Source organism: Salmo salar, chromosome ssa01 (assembly GCF_905237065.1).
Source record: "Salmo salar chromosome ssa01, Ssal_v3.1, whole genome shotgun sequence".
NCBI lineage: Eukaryota > Metazoa > Chordata > Actinopteri > Salmoniformes > Salmonidae > Salmo > Salmo salar.
Window position 1 is genome coordinate 39,288,175 of NC_059442.1, and position 18,087 is coordinate 39,306,261.

Sequence of the window (18,087 nt, forward strand, 5' to 3'; positions counted from 1 at the left end):
CTATTTTGCGCAATGACGCTGTCGGTGTGTTTGATTGGTAAGCTTAATGTGTTCATCTCACAGAACGCACTGCAACTGCCTCTGCAACGCAATGCTGCAAGGAAAACGTAGCGTTCCATTGGAAATGAATGTCCTTCTGGTGTACCGAAATGCAATTCCCTCTCGGTGTGATCGAGGCGTTAAGCTTGAAGATGCTACAGGATGAGGAGAGAAGAGGGCGAGTTTAATCCATCAGATTCCAACCTGACTGCCATGATGGAGGACAACATTTAATGGACAACATTTAATGAGAATACTTTAATATATCCCTATAGTGCACTTTCGGCTTACTCGAAAAGGAGAAATTTAAATACGAGCTCGTCCGCGGGACTGCTTAATTGGAGAATTTCTGGAACTTTCTTTTGAATATTGCCTGGCTGAAAGCAAGACAGTGCTGTGGACACACAACCTCTGACATCACGGATTTACGCAGCGCTTGTTGACGATCAGCGAGGCTGTGGGAGATCCTTCCCAGTCACTCTGTGGTTGGTGAATACGGTGTCCAAGAAGACCGCCTCTCACCGCGTCTGTCCAGTGCGTAAAAGCGTGTAAGGCGTCTCAGAGAGGAGTTACCGGGATGAAAACGAAAAACAGCTTTTTGCGATTTTGCTGAATTTTACAAGGGGATTATCCACTGTTCTGTTGCCTGCCTGCTTGCCTGCCAATTTGGGTCACCTGCTTAGCTCCAAGGCGCTTTTATTAGGCTCCACATTCCTGCCCAGTGTTGAATTAATCTTTAGCCTTCATGTCGCATTGGAATAATTTCATCTATCATGGATTTGATTTTCTTTTACAAAGTCACCGTTGAGGCTCGGTTAGACATCCTATAGATTCGGACACTGTAAGCTACCATCGAACTTACCCATATAGCGCAACATCAGCAGGGGAACATGGCCAAAAATGCCCCGGGCGGACCGTTGCGGGATGACTTGAGCAAGCTCTCCGGCGAGGAGCTCTCCAGGCTCGGCAAAGACGAGCTGATCAGGAGGCTACGGAAAACGGATAACGAGAAAATGTACTTAATGGTGGAGCACGGGAACATGATGAAAGATGTGAACCGGAGACTACAGGTCCATCTTCACGAGATCCGCAGCCTCAAAGAGATCAACCAGAAGCTTCAGGATGATAACCACGAGCTCCGGGAGCTCTGCTGTTTCCTGGACGACGACCGACAGAAGGGCAAGAAGCTGTCCCGGGAGTGGCAACGCTTCGGCCGCTACACCTCCGGATCGATGTGGAAGGATGTCGGGGTGTACCATCAGAAGCTGAAGGATCTGGAAGCCAACCAGGACTCTGTGATGCGGGAGAACCTGGAACTGAAGGAGATCATTCTGATGCTGGATGAGGAGAGGAACGTAGCCGGGTCACGGAGCTCCATAGATTCCCAGTCCAGCCTGACCAACCTGAACGGGGGCACGGGAACCGTTAGGGACGTCGGGGATGGGAGCAGTACCTCCAGCACCGGCAGCGCCGGTAGTCCTGACCACCACCACAACCACATACACAAGCCAAACGAGGGAAAAATAGCATCCCTGCGGAGGTCTATGGACGACCTATCGCTGGCGTCACACATCCACCTGCGCATCCGTAATGGCCTGAATGGTGAGTCCATAGAATAATGACTGTACATATAGAATCCTATGAATTCTAGGATATCTGTGGGTGATTCTATCTACAGAGTGCCACAAGATCCCCAATGTTCCCCTTAATATTGATGATGATGAGGATTTTCATTTCATAGGCTTCATCCTTAGTTTGTTATAGGTATACATGCATAAATGGTTGAGATGATATATTTGTTGAATGTATAGCCTACATATGAGACATGAGCCATTAGGAATCTACCCTAGCTGGGTGTGTGAGTAGAGAAAGTGAATGAGAGTTTAATATGCCTATAGCCAAGAACACAAGTTACTTGGAGGTGTGAATTGAAGCCCTATCCAAAAACGATACATTAGGGCTACTTTTGACCAGAGCCTTGTAGTGCACTATATAGGGATAAGGGAATATAATTTGACCACCCCACTTGTCATACTGATGCCCTTCACTCACAGCTGTCTGACATCAGTGTTCCAGTGACATGATAATAGCAGTCCTTTCAGAAAGGAGTCAGGCCAGGGACACGCCCAGGCCATGCATGACCTTCTGGCCTGTGAGTCAGAAAACAACACAAAACCCGAAAAGTCTTTAAAACAATGTCCCTCCCCGCCTTTGATTGCGCTCAGCATTTCAATCTAATCTCGGCAGGCACCCCGAACCAAATGTTGCCCTGTGTCCTCTGTCACAATACACTCATGTGCAGTGCAACCTAATGTAAAATGTGTAAGATGGTTATTTTGTCTGTTCATTGTCAGCTAGTATACTATACTTAAACATCTCCTTGAAAAGTTAACTAGGCCTGCCTGTCATGCCCTGTTACATAGTAATAACACTGGTCTGACCGGGTCCAGAGGAATTTTACAGTGCTGATAGTGATGAGTGGTAGATAAGGGATGTAAAAGTATGTGGATGTGGATGTGGGTAATTCCAGTGGATTTCCTCATCCTCACACCTTTCCACACATCTTGTCCACAAAGGTACTTCAAGGAAAATGCTTGACAAGTCATGATTAGTAGAGAGAGGAAATAAAATGGGTATTATTGAGGTTCCTATATCATTTTACTCACTAGAAGAAGTTAAAGATGCATTCCGGGATCTTAAGCACTTCCAAATTCGTAACATACTGTATTCATTGGAATTCGTAACATATCATCCGAATTGCACAAAAAATTTTAAATTCTATATATATATGCCTATATATTTTTTGCAGGACTTAACATATCACGTAGTACACAATTGTGCACAATTTTCGAGGACCCGTTTTGGCTTGTAAGCACTACTTTCAAAACTACTGGCTGAAACTATATAAAAGCTCTGGAGCATCACTTTCATAGTTGCAGCTAGTATTCACAAGAGTGTTTGAGAGTGTATTGAACGTGATGGATGTTGATGGATAGGTGGATGATGGTTCAGGTTCAGCTACCTCTGCAGAGTTGGTTTAGAGGTGTCAGTACATTATTGACTGAAAAGCCTGAAAGTAGACTGAGAATAGACTGATACTTCAGTCATCATGTTCACATTGAGGAAGCGAAGAAACACACACGCACACACACACGCACACACGCACACACACGCACACACACACACACACACACACACACACACACACACACACACACACACACACACACACACACACACACACACACACACACACACACACACACACACAGCTCGAGGGGATGTTTGCTCTCCGGGTTTGTAGGGAAACCATTAAACACATGGTCACGGTGTGAAATGCCAGCATAGCAGTTCTCCTGTACTGTGGGTTACCAGATACACACACACACACACACACACTGCTGTCTCTCTTTTTCAGTCTGGAGGGCCCTACACACTAGAGAGAGATAAGCAGAAGACACAAACTTTGAACACATTCGTGCTAGCTAAGTAGTGAGTGGGTACCAGGAAACATACAATAAAACACTAATGCCTGCAATATATCATACATATTTGAAGAAGGTAGTTTCATAACGAAGCGGGTAGTTACACTGAAGCTACACTTCATAGTGTATCCATATGGACTTTGTTGATTGTTTTTGTCAATTGACTTTTGTGGTTATGTGGTCACGTGATGGTGTTACTGAGAGGAGTCACAGATGGTGTCACAAACGTATCCATCAGGGACACAGCCATGGTGTTTGGTTCCTCGAGACTAAGATGGCCACCGTCATGTTGACAGTGTTGATGGTGACAGTGTTGACGGTAACGTTCCTTGTCCTGGACAGATGGCGTCTCTAATTACCTAAACTCTGTGCTGTATGGCAGACCTAATGAGGATTATTTAACTAAGGTTGTGTCCCAAGTTGGACCCTATTCCCTTTATAGTGCACTACCTTTGACCAGGATCCATAAGGCTCTGATCAAATGTTATGCACTATATAGAGAATAGGGTGCCATTTGGGACGCGCTCTAACTGACGCCCTCCTCACAGCGAGCAGCACGGCAAGGGCGACAGGGTGCTAAGTCGCCTCAGTAAGTCACCTTGTTCAAATCAATACAGAACCCACTGACTGAGCTCTGCAAACTGTCCATCTGCTGACATTTTAAGTAGGACCCAGGCCAGGCCTCAAAGCAGTCAAAGTGTGTTTAACTTTTAGACAAGCCCTGTTTAACTTCATAGAAATCTAGCTCTTTGTTGACGAGTTGAAATGACCCAGTCTACTAATGGATCCTTCCTATCAACCAGCTAAAGTCTTTATCTTATCTTAGATATGCACTTAACACTATCCACTCACCTTCCACTCCCTCGTCCTAAACTACCTCTATCCTATCTGTCCAATACTCCTACTCCCGAGTCCCTACTCCCGAGTCCCTACTCCCTCAAACCCCCCCTTTTCACCAGATGATAAACTCATATGCTACAGTGAGGACAGTTGGCTGGACAATGCATCACATCAATACAGCTACAGTGCAGACAATACTGAAGCAGTATGCCCTTATGTGTGGCTCTTTTGTCCATGCGGTTAAGGCTAATCAATGTGTCGCGTCCCAAATAGCACCCTATTCCCTACATAGTGCACTACTTTTGCCCAGAGCCCAATGTGTCCAAAACGGCAGCCTGCTCCCATCGAGAATAGGGTGCCATTTGGGACGCATCCAATGTGTGAAATGGCTGGTGGTCGCTGTGACAAAGCAATTGTTAGTGTGGGCATACAGCCCTGCGTGGGGCCTTTGCTACTGAATACTCTGACGGACAAACTGTATTGATCATAGTGCCACTGTTGCGTGAGTAATAATGTGGTCTGGTTTTGGCACAAGCTGCTCACCTCCTGGCTGGCTGGTGAATTCTGATTGGTTCATTGTCACAGAGTCCAAACCTATTTGGTATGGTTCAGCATTGGCTCGCCCTACCTGTCAAACATGTATAGACAGTAATTAACATTTAATGTTCAACTAAGCTATTTACCTTGTTATTATTGCGTTATTACATGGTTAGATGTTAATTAACCATGTCATAACTTGTAATAACCTAATTGTTTTCTTTCTCTGCTGGTCAAGAGTCAGTCAGTCCTTCTCACTCATATGCTGTTGACCTTCTATTCCGACCAAAGCTGATGCTTCACCTCCAGCATTCTCTCTCTGTGATGCAGAGGTGCTTGTGGGATGGCCTGTGGCTGTCAATCAAAGAGTTATAGCCTGTTTATTGGTTCCCTGTGCTCTCTGGCCTATTAAATCAGCCGCTGAGGCTGAGGGGAAGGAGGTGCTACTGTGTCGCTGTCAGTTTTACCCGCTGCTTTTATTTACTAGCCAGACCATGTGGGAGGGCTGTTTCAGTTGCAATATTAGCCTCTCTTATTTGCGTGTGTGTGTTTGCGTGTGCGTGTGCGTGCGTGGGGATATGTAAGATGAGACAGCCCACTTGTTGCGATTAGTCCTGACTGTAAATTCCCAAGAATAATTCCACCGCTGCCTCAGAGGAAAAGGCCCGGGCAACGGACGCTTTCTCACAGCTGTGTGTGTGATATACACCATTATCATCTTAAAGTGGCAGCCGGTCCTCTTACAGTTGTGTATGTGTCTGTGAAATACTGTACATCCCACTTATCTGGCACGCCGTTTGTGTTTGTGTGTGTGCGCCTATGTGCGAGTTTGTTATATAGGTGTGGCAGGTAGCCTAGTGGTTAGAGTGTTGGGCCAGTAACTGAAAGGTTGCTAGTTCGACTCCCTGAGCTGACAAGGCACAAATCTGTCGTTCTGCCCCTGAACAAGGCAGTTAGCCCACTGTTCCTAGGCTGTCATTGTAAATAAGAATTTGTTCTTAACTGACTTGCCTAGTTAAATAAAGATTAAATATTGGTCTCTGGGCAGATGCCCGAAAACAGTGAAGCTAATCGGTCATCTTTTTGCATATGGCAATGAAATATTCTTATGTTTATTGTCAAATTTGTTGCACCTTTAATTCATGCACCTTTTCTCAGAAAAAGTATATTTCAACACTGTCTGCTCAGGAAAATATGCAAACGGAATAAACTTGGAATCAATTAGAACTCCTGTAGATACCCCTTGTGATGAAGGCAGCCAATGGCCTGCTTCTAAGATGTAAAAATAGCCTCTGATCTGCTGCCAGTGTGTTAAGATGAAATAATGCTTTCTCCCAAAGACTGAAATAAGATTATATATACAAAAGTATGTGGTCACTCCTTCAAATGAGTGGATTCTGCTATTTCAGCCACACCCATTGCTGTATAACATCGAGCACACAGCCATGCGATCTCCATAGACAAAAATTGGTAGTAGACTGGACTTACTGAAGAGCTCAGTGAATTTCAATGTGGCACCATCATAGGATGCCACCTTTCCAACAAGTCAGTTTGTCAAATTTCTACCCTGCTAGAGCTGCCCTAGTCAACTGTAAGTGCTGTTATTGTGAAGTGGAAATGTCTAGGAGCAACAACGGCTCAGCCGCGCAGTGGTAGGCCACACAAGCTCAGAGAAGGGGACCTCCGAGTGCTAAAGTGAGTACCGCGTAAAAATGATCTGTCCTCGGTTGCAACACTCACTACCAAGTTCCAAACAGCCGCTGGAAACAACGTCAGCACAATAACTGTTAGTCGGGAGCTTCATGAAATGGTTTCCATGGCCGAGCAGCCTAAGAACACTATGTGCAATGCCAAGTGTCGGCTGGAGTGGTGTAAAGCTTGCCGCCATTGGACTGGAGCAGTGGAAACGCGTTCTCTGGAGTGATGAATCACGCTTCACCATCTGGCAGTCCGACGGATTAATCTGTGTTTGGCGGATGCCAGGAGAACGCTATCTGCCCCAATGCATAGGGCCAACTGTAAAGTTTGGTGGAGGAGGAATAATGGTCTGGGGCTGTTTTTCATGGTTTGGGCTAGGCCCCTTAGTTCCAGTGAAGGGAAATCTTAACGCTACAACATACAATGACATTCGAGACGATTCTGTGCTTCCATGGCCCTTTCCTGTTTCAGCATGACAATGCCCCCGTGCACAAAGTGAGGTCATTACAGAAATAGTTTGTTGAGATCGGTGTGGAAGAACTAGACTGGCCTGCACAGAGCCCTGACCACAACCCTTTCGAAAACCTTTGGGATGATTGGAACGCCGACTGCAAGCCAGGCCTAATCGCCCAACATCAATGCCAGACCTCAGTAATGCTCTTGTGAATGGAAACAAGTCCCTGCAGCAATGTTCCAACATCTAGTGGAAAGCCTTCCCAGAAGAGTGGTGGCTGTTATAGCAGCAAAGGGGGTCCAACTCCATTTTAATGTGGAACATTGCTGTTACAGTTGACTAGCCTAGCCAGCCAGCTAATACTGTAAATGTCGTTGTGCCTGCTCATGAAGCTAGTGTTTCATGAGCCATCGCTCTGTCAGTGAATTCAATTTTGAATTATGTTTTGGCATGATTGTGTAATGCTCGTCATTAGAAGGAGAAGTGGACCAAAGCGCAGCGTGGTAAATGTTCATGATCATTTATTTCAAGAAACACTCAAACAAGAATAACCAAAAATAACAAAATGAAAGCGAACCGTTCCATCAGGCACAGACACAAAACAGAAAATAACATCCCACAAACACAGGTGGAAAACCGTCTGCCTAAGTATGATTCCCAATCAGAGACAACGATAGACAGCTGCCTCTGATTGGGAATCACACTGGCCCAAAAACAAAGAAACAGACAAAATAGACTTCCCCACCCGAGTCACACCTTGACCTAACCAAACATAGAGAATAATAAGGATCTCTAAGGTCAGGGCGTGACAGATTGTATCATTTCAAGTAACTAGCTACAGGTTTAAAGAAACATTTGATCATATAATTTGCATAGAACACCCCAAAAAAGCATGTCGATAAAAAGCTGTGTGTCATGTACGTTAGAATGGAGGTTTAAAAGCGACAGCTGCATATGCATATTAGTCAATACCAGATGAAATCTCAAATAGCAGCTTCCCAATATCATGGTGGGCATGTATAATGTTGGATGCATTGGAATATAAAGGTATGGAGAATGATAAAGAGCCTGTAGGATTATAGAAAAAGCAGTTGGGAAATGAATGTTTGGGTTTCAAATACTACATATTCAGTGAATGTGAGTATGTATATTTAGATGGTTTAAATTATTCATTTTCATAAAATTGAACTATGGTCCTGTGTCTATACAGATCCACACTTTTCAGTGTTAAATGAACACGCTGCTTAGTGTAAAGCCTTATTTTTGTATTTCCCAGAGTGCTTTGCCTTTCTGATGAATTGTAGAGTTACCACCCATGACTGTAGTTGTCAGTGACAGATATATGGTTGCCGTCTTTTTTCTTGTTGTCTTGTAGCCTTCTCCAAGTGAGATCCTAAACAAATAGCTTTCATTAAAATGTAATTATTCAACACATTACAATTATTTAATAGGGCCTTATTTTGAGATCCTAGGTTTACCTGCAAGTCACATTATGCTGGCTTGCCAAGTGATGTGTAATTCCTATTGGGATCCAGCCAGAGTTGTCTAGCCAACATTTAACATTTTTATTCACTTATAATTTGTATTCAGAATGACTGCCTGGCTGGGAAGTCTAAAATAGGATATTACCTAAACTATCTAAACTGGAACAACCATTTCAGTAACGGGTGCAATATGTCCAAGTAACAAATTGAATTAGTTTAGAAAAATGTTTTTTTTTAAATATGTGAGTAGCATAAGATTAATTAATCAATCAATGTACATGTAAAAACAGAGATATTGAAACAAACAAGAAAAACAAATCAACCTGAAATAGAGTATGCAGGGAAATAGATTGAATTTAGTTCTTCAACTCAAACAAGCACGTGTATATGTAGTTGGAGTTCTTCAACTCTAAAATGCATGAGACTGTGTCAGACAAAACCCACAAAGAAAACAGGCAAATGCGTATGTTGTCTTAATGTTTGAATAGTGACGGCTGGGCTAGTTCAAACTGCAGTAGGACGGTTCTCCTCACAGGTGAGTGAATCAGCTCATGCTTGGTGAATACCACTTGGTTGATCTCTGGGAGCGGGACACAGGAGAGCCAAATAGATCATGTGAGACAAAAGCGAGAGACAAGAATGAATACAATACATCATCACAGCACGATAATGTAGTTTGTGAGCTGGATTATGTGGCATTTCGTCAGCATGAATTAAATTAGTGGGTCCTACCTTGATGACTATATTAGCTTTACACTACCTGTCCTATAGATTTTTTGTAGTTTTAAATTATGACTTGGAATAAACTGCTAGCTAAAAACGCTCCTTGTCCTGGAAAGACATGCTAGCTAACGATAAAGCTATCTGCTCCTGCTAGCTAGTAACACATCAACTTGTTGTAACTAGCTAGCTAACTAGAAGCTAGCTACATTACTAAGGTTGCTGCGTTCTAAGTTGGGAGCCGGTTTACAGCTTGCATTGATGGTATCACGTTAATATAACTAAATAGTTAGATGACAAAATGTTTTATAATACTTGACCTAATAGCAGATTGTCAGACGGAGATCTCTCTCGAGCTGTCACCAGCTGTCTACTACCTTAGATACGGATAACGGGATTGGCAGACGTGATCAGCAGAGATAGTACCATGGATAGTACACAAGTTGTAAGTATTCTGCAAAAATGTTGCAAGAATTGATATTTCCAACAAACAGAAATGTGTTAAGAATAAATAAATATACACAATATGTAAAAACCAGCTCCTCCCTCGACAGAGATCGATCCTCTCGAGAACTAAAGCAGATAGCTTGCTACGGCCCACCACCTATTATTTACAATCTACTGTACACCCCCAAGGTGCTAGTCAATCAGCAAAGACACCGCTTCTATGTTTATTTAAGTATATCACTGGAGTCTCATGTGAGACTGAACAAGGTTCTCTCTGAAAAAGGTTCTTTCTCCCACCATCTTGCTTTTTTTGTTGCCTCAACAGTATTGGAAATTCACTTCATCCACTTTTATTTTGTTCTATTGTTGCTATAAGGTATATACACACTTATTTTAGGTTCTTTACAAGTTGTTTTAATAATTTCATAATGATAATCAGGAATAGTAAACTTAAGAAGAATGCCTGTCAGGAAGGGGTGCGGTCCAGCTAATGGATAACTGGATAACTCTGTGTACTTCACACTGCTTTGAGGTGATTAGACAGTCTAAATAGTTTGCGGTGCAAAGCTGTGCGCTCTGTGGTACGGCTCTGTGTGTGTTTGGTTTTACCCTGTCTCGGGCCTTGGCTCACTCCCTGGATGATGACAGTGTTTGATCAGGTAGTGTAGAGCCAGGCTCGGGGGCTGTGTGTGGTGCTGTGTGTGTAGTTCTGTGGATGGGGCTGTATGGGGCTGTGGAGGTCTTTGTTCAGCCGTCTCTGTTGTGTTCAGCTTCTGTGTCCTGCTTCCCAGCTGCCCTCCTCCTCCTCCTCCACCACCACCCCCCCCACCCCCAAACTTTGATCAATGGGTCTTTCTTTCTCTCACTCACTCATTTATTTACTGTCATTTATTCTCTCTCTCTTCTCTCGCTCTTCCCCTGTTGCGCTTCTTCTCACTCCCTGTCAGGCTCTCACTCCCGCTCTCTCACCCCCTCTCTCTTTCTCTTTTACTTTTCCTCACTCCTCCTGTTGCACTTGTTCGCACTCTCCGTCCAAACCCTGAACCCCCTTTCTCTGCCTGTTTCACTCAGTGCCCCTGCCCTTCTCCCCCCACCCTTTCTTTGGTTCCCACAGCCTGGACGCTGCAGAATTAGAGAGAGAGAGAGAGAGAGACAGAGAGAGAGAGAGAGAGACTTGGATGTAACTCAGGCCTGAGTGGTGACTGTCTCTCTCTGGCTTGCTGGGATGGAGAGGGTTTAATCCATGGCACCTCACATCCTTTCTCGTACATAATGTATTTGACCAAGGCCTGGCTTGAACGATCAACAGTAAATACTGTATGTTTTGTTGTGAAACATGGCACTGCTAATCCTGTCAATCCTTTAGAATAAACCATTTTTGGATTTCTATGAAACATATGTGGATAGATGTCTATTTATGGACCTCATCTACAGTAGAAGTATTTATCCTAAATCAGATTTTGTTGTCCAGCCAAATGATATTCATCGTGATGTTGAATTGTGATCCTCTATAAGAACATGGTCACACTGATTAACATGGCAGACTCAAAATAGTGTGTGTTTGTGTGTGGGTACGTGTGCACAGAACTTACATACAGTATGTGTGGATTGATCTAACACATATTTATTTCTGTATATGTCATTATTGGTTTTGAACAGAATTATAGATTTTTTTGGAATTTGAGTGTGTTTTTCTCAGGACCCACTTAGCCCACCTTAGCACTTAGCCCCGTAAATAACTCGAAAACCCACAGCGATTAGGCTTAGTGGGAAAGTCAATACACATCCAGACGCAGCAATAAAATTAAAAGCTTTTCAAATCTGTCGCACTATCCACCCAGCCAGCCTAGTGTAAAAAATGCTATTACAGTGGCAGCCCTCTTTGATGTGTGTGTGTGTGTGTGTGTGTTTATGTGCACACTGCAGGCCCAAGGTGTGTCTGTTATTGTTTTACGACAGTCAAATTTCTAGTAAGTCATTGTGGAATGAATTGGCAGTTACAGGCATGAACATTTCAAACAGGAGAACGTTCCAGAAAAAAGGTGGCTAGAAATGAGAACATTCAGACCTCCCAGCCAGCCAACCTAGGGATGGATGGTGCTCAATCTGCCATCCCATTTGGGGTCGTATTGGGGTTTGGGTCCTATTTCAACTTTCAGATTACGTTTCAGCCCCCTGTCCCCATGGCTAGAGAGAGAGCAGGAGCGAGAGAGAGAGAGTCGGGTTGCCCCTCGGGACAGGGCCGCCCCGTCAGCCCTGTGTATGGGATCTCCTGGATTCCCCAGCAGCGGTAGAGAGAGGTCCAGGTCTCCAGCCCGCCGACCACTTGATCCCTGTTTACGAGGGGTTAGGGCACACTTTGAGGGCTTAGAAAGAGCATCTCCAGACAAGCTATTTTCTAACATGCCATTAAACCAGATGACTATTATAGAGGCTGAGGATCTGGAAACTGTTAGCTTGGCTTAGCTTCTCAGCCTTTTGACTGGTACAGGAGTTGGGGTCTTCGCGCTGAATCCTTATTTAAGAACCATGCACATATTGACATTTTCATTCAAATCTCCTGTCGACATCGATGCATTATTTACACACGAAAAGTATGAGCACAGATCTCAAATGAGTATGAAGCTTTTAGAGTGTTTGTTGGTCATGTTGCTCATTCCTGGTTGTTGGGGTCCTTTAAGATCCCCCATGAGATCTAGAGGAGTCATTGTCTGTGTCCCAAACGGCACCCTATTCCCTATATAGTGCTCCAGCTCTGGTCAAAAGTAGTGCGCTATATAGGGAATAGGGTGTAATTTGGGATGCCTCCATTGAATCCCATGTCCCTCTTTCAGGAAGCCATATATCTCGTGTGACCATGTAATCCCCACGCCTCAGTGAGAGAATGGCCTTCTGGGATAATTTATACCCCAATACTCACCAGGTCATCCGTACCCAGGTCACAGCTATGTCTGTCTGTGTTGTATAATACACCATGTCACTACCTGTTTAGTCATGCGTTTTTGAGTCAGTAACATGAAACTGCGACGGAGATCAAAGCTAATCCGGCTGCCAAACATCTATGGAACGTTCTGGAACCAACAGAACAAACCAAAAGCAGATGTCGTTTTCCCAGAATTCTGATTCCGGAATAAATTAATCAGAACTGCTGAGGTTGTGAACTGGTTGTCCTGAGTGTAGCAATGTGGGTACACAGTTCTATATCTACGGGTACAGTATGCGTGTCCTAGGTGTCCATAATTGCTGCTATGTGCACGCGAAGAAGATGATGGAAACAAACATTTAAAAAACAACACACTGTAGACCAGCAGACCCTCACAAGCTCTAGTTGAAGAGACACGCAGTAAAGAATAGGAGTCAACCAACCCTGTCTTATTGTAGCCATGCTTTGCCTCAGTGTTTCGTTTTTGGTTTTTCGCTTTTCGCTGAGTCCGAGGTTCTCAGAGTTCTAGCTGACTCCCTGCTGTTCAGACCTCGCCGTATAAAGAACACAATAATCTATCTGTCTGTCACGTCTACACCCTCTCCGGCCTCTAGGTCATCAGGCTGCTGATTATCCCGCACACCTGCCACCATCGTCTCGCGCACCTGCGCCTCATGACACTCACCTGGATTCAATCACCTCCTTGATTAGCTTCCCTATATCTGTCACTCTCTTTGGTTCTTTCCTCAGGTGTTAATGACTCTGTTTTAATGTCGGTGCGTTTTGTTTCGTGGTTATTGTTTATTTTATATATTAAAACACTCACTTCCTGAACTTGCTTCCCGACTCTCAGCGCACTCCTTACACTGTCTGTTTTCACTCCCTCGCACACACACAGAGTGGTCCATTCCAAATGTCACTTTCTTCCCTAGATAGTGCACTGCTTTTGACCAGAGCCATATGAGCCCTGGTAAAAAGTAGTGCAATATAAAGGGACTAGGGTGCCATTTGGGATGCAGAAACAGCCTGGCTGGTCTGGTGTTGACTGCTATAACAGCCTGTAATTGACCTGTCCATTCCCAGCTCAGACAGCCACGAACAATAGACTGGGGACTGCAACCTTGTGAACACTTGTAGAGGGAGAAATACACATCTTAGATGGTTATAGAGTTTTCTTGGAGAGTTTTGTAAACAATTGAAAGACACAATGTCCAGAACATTTTCTGGGGCAGAGGACCTAGATGGGGGGGGGTGTCAACATTTGTCAACATATATTTACTATATAAGACTATCTGAATAAAAGTTTCATTTAGTTTATTTTCAGTTTGGTAATTGAAGTGTGATAAGCCTGTTATTTGTCTGTCCGGTCCAAATATAGCTTGTTATTCCACAGACAAAGCGGGGTTATTTGTTTACATTGAGGGAGGCTGTGTATTTGTTGACGGAGGAGCTTGGGTTTCCCGTCCCAGTGAATGGATGGATGACTGGATGGATGGATGGATGGATGAAGGGATCAGTTTCAGTTCTACTCCCCCGAGATTCTACTTCTTGTTTATGTGAACGAACTGCCTCTTGGCCCTGTGCGTGCATGTGTTATTGTTACTGTTAGCATGGTTAGTGCTCAGTCTGCTTAGAATGATTTATAGCCCAGGGAGAGAAGCGAAAGCGCTTGTCTCTGTTGTTGTGATAATGACACTGCATAAGGAAGACCTTTGTGGGTGTGTATGAGCCAATGAAAGACAGGGTAGGAATGTTTACCCTCTGAAGGGTGAGTAACCTCTTTAATTTAAACCATGCAGATTGAGAAAACAAGGTGTATATTGACTGATTGATTGTAGAGGGCCACTCTATGGTTTTCCCTAGGCCAGTAATTGGACACACACACACACACACACACACACACACACACACACGCTGGTCTCAGCCCACAGTGTCTGTATGTTGAAGGTCTGGGTTGGACAGATGGACATGGAGTGAGAGCCAACGGGGAGGCTGAAGGCTTGGGTTGCAGATTACTGGGGTGTTTTTGCCTTTAGTTGGCGTCTTGTGGACCCAGACCAGACACTGAGACTTGGGCAGGCTCAGTGAGACAGTGATAGATCATCAGGATCTGTATTCATACAGTATCTCAGAATAGGAGTGTTCATCAAGAATCAGAGAAAAGCGACTTGGCTGGAATAATTTCATTCAATGTGAGACTTACCGTGACGTGGCAAATGGCAGAAAGGATCAGGAAGCCCCTGTCTCTATTTCCTTAAACTCCTACTGTCTATCTTTCTCCATGATCCATGATTCGGTGCAGTAACGCTGAGGGCTTGTTAGGGTTGTGGTCATCACTTACAGCCTTATTGACAGAACAGGACCTGATCAGCTCGTAAAGTAGCTAGTTGGTCGGACCCACTTCCCTCTCTATCTACCCACACACGTGTGTGTGTGTGTGTGTGTGTGTGTGTGTGTGTGTGTGTCTCTGCATGTGTGCACGTGTGTGCGTTTGTGTGTGTGCATCGCTGGAGACCATTCCAGAGGAACTCTTCCTTTACTAAGCTAAACAACATTTGGTTTTGAAAGACTTTTATAATAGATTCATATCAGAGCCTTGCCAGAAGTCACAATCATTTATTTGATGACTTCAATATTGTTTTAATATCGCTTAATGCATTTTCCCAGAGCTGTCAAACTCAGGAAACGGAATCTCTTCTCATTTCCATCTGTCTCACAGTGGAAGTGGAGGGAGCAATATAAATATATTGAAATTGATTTTTATCATTTTGAAACCCATTAAATCCAAACACGACTCTTGAGATGGAAACTATATGAATATCACAATTGCTTTTCATATCGCAATTCTCAGGAGCGCTCTATACTTTCAGGATGGCTCATTTATAGCAATGTTTTCCTACTGGTAGGTTGGACAATTTCAACTTTATTGTAAGACCGTTCTGGTCTATGGCAGGAAACATTGCTTTATTGATTGTGGGAGCCACAAGAAAACTTTAGCAGAGTAATAACACAAGAAAGTTGGTGAAACAGATACTGGCGCGGTGCTATTCTGATCCTAGATCTGTGTGTGTTCAAAAAAGCTGCCGTGTCAGGATCCACCACATTCCTCCGCAGACCATAGAGGAAGTTGGATTTCACTGGGTGTCACTGTGTGAATGGGACACACCCAGGAAACCCTACAAAAAACATTGTGACACCATAGGCTCTTCTCAACAGCGCTCATTAGTGTCACACTACAACAGGAAGCAGTGTGTGTTCTCAAATTCCCAAGCGTTCCGTGACATGAAGACACACCTGTAGAGTTTGAGGCAGCTAGGAAATAGTTCACTTTATTAGAGCAGCCACAGTACTGTAGAGGGCCTATAGAAAATATGAAGTCAGCGTTAAGTAAAGAAATATATGGATGTTATGGAACTTTCCACTCTCTAGCAGTAGAATGTGGGCTGCTCAGATTGAATTAATTAGCTAGCTAGTCATATGGAGGCATAGAATTTCATGGGGGACATTTTGTTTTCATCATCTTTCCATATCCCTCTCTTTCTCTACCTCTTTTCCACATTCACAATCTCTTTCTCTCTCTCTCCCTTGGTCTCCCGTCCATTCTATCATTTCTTTCTCTCTCTCTCTCTCATGGGGTAGAGAGTGACCTCATTGGAGGGAAAAGGGGGTCAAAGGGGAGCGGGAGGCTGGGATTGGCTGGTCTCTCATGGCCAGGAGGTGGTAGTCGTGGGAATGCCATAGCAACCAACGATTATCTGCCGGTTGATTGATCCCAGAGGACCGGTAGAACAAAAGAGGGAGAGAGGAGGTAAGAGAGGTGAGAGTAAGGGCTGGGGTGAATGAATGAGAGGTATGTGTGTATGTTTGAGTTTGTAAGTATGAATGGTATAGACCGTACTATAGAGGGCGTTGCTGCCTTTTAACCCCAGAGGGTGTGGCTGATTCACAGTGGCCTTTCCACAAGACGCTGCAGCCAGACAGGATGTCAGGGCCTGTTATGTAAGCATGTGGATGGATGAGCAACCTCGCCAGGGTCAATGAGTTGAATAACCTCACCATGCAGTCACCAGGGCCAAATCCTCCATTTAGATGTGACAGACTGTCTGTTACGGGATTATTTAGATATTTGTTTTAGGCCATTCTGATTCACATCAGTTGCCAAGCATTCCACTTGTGGCTAATGGAAGACAGTGACGTGTTTTTGAGAGAGTGAGAAAAAGAGAGAACCAATTCATTCATGAATCAGGTATAGCAGGGCAGAAATATGGGGCTAGAAGTGACCATTTGCTAGGGTCAACCCCAGTTTTGCTAGGGTCAACCCCAGTTTTGCTAGGGTCAACCCCAGTTTTGCTAGGGTCAACCCCAGTTTTGTTAGGATTATTCCATGTGTCTGGTGTGAAATATGAAGGAAGTCAAAAGCAATAAAAAACAGATTGGCTTCTCCTCCTGAGCCTGCAGTTGGCCTCTTGGTTTAATCTGACCAATCTCTTAATCCCAGCCGGCTCTGTCTCATCCTCTCTTTCTCTATCGCTCCCTCCCCTTTTCTCGCTGTCTCACCTGAAGACCAGCTATTTTACATTTGAGTCATTCAGCAGACACTCTTATCCAGTGTCTGCTGAATGAGAGATTTACTGGAGCATTTAGGGTTAAGTGCCTTGCTCAAGGGCACATCCACAGAATTTTCACCTAGCCGGCTCGGTGATTCGAACCAGTGACTTTTCGGTAACTTGCCCAACGCTCTTAACTGCAAGGCTACCTGCCGCGGTCACACCCTCCCTGAAAGGTGTGTGTGGTATCCGAATAGAAATGTAGAAATGCTAGTATTCGGTCTAGAGAATCTGTGTTCTGTTAGCTAATCATCATTCTTTGGCTTCTGTGATTGAGAAGCCTGTTAGATCATCCCAGACAGAGCTACGGGGGGGGTTAAGCTGTACCCCTGTCAATGTCTGAACCGGGTTGGAGGGGGTAGAGGGGTGTGTGTGTGTGAGTCTTGCTTGGGTCTGCCCGGGCCATCTGTCCGACACTATTGTTTTGCGGACAAAGGGGTTGGGGGCTCTTCAAAGCCCCACCATGGTGAATGGGTGAATGAAGCATCACGTCACCCCACTATAGCACTACAGGACCCTGAGCATGGGCTAGCTAACGCCGAGACTGACACACGCAGAGCGGAGAAACCAGCACAAACTTTCTTTCTCTCTGACACAGTCACACAGTCTTTATTTCCTCCTCTCCCTCTCCTCCTGCCTCTTAACTCCACTATCACAGGAGGTACAGAGTGAGAGGCTAACCTCTCCTGCCTGGAGGCCCCTAGATAAAACAGGGTTACTAGGTAAGGTTAGGCCACACACACACAGGGTTAGGCAGGTCCAGGGGACAAAGGTCTCTCTGAATGATTAGCCCAGGGCTCTCATCTAATGCTTCAGGTTTATGACACCAGCGTATCTATCTGAATATAGGTAA

At 44.5% G+C, this 18,087-nt stretch overlaps 1 protein-coding gene across 4 annotated transcripts in view; it reads left to right on the plus strand.

Moving 5' to 3' along the window:
- The window catches only part of ccdc85ca (coiled-coil domain containing 85C, a), a 58,247-nt gene continuing 40,160 nt past the window's right edge, over positions 1 to 18,087 (plus strand). The window contains exon 1 of one of the 4 annotated variants that reach the window (XM_045717690.1): positions 1 to 1,641. In XM_045717690.1, the coding sequence (XP_045573646.1) occupies positions 930 to 1,641 (712 nt within the window). In that variant the 5' untranslated portion in view covers positions 1 to 929. The remainder of the gene's footprint in view (positions 1,642 to 18,087) is intronic. The other 3 variants (XM_014194899.2, XM_014194909.2, XM_014194890.2) reach the window with 3 other exon arrangements.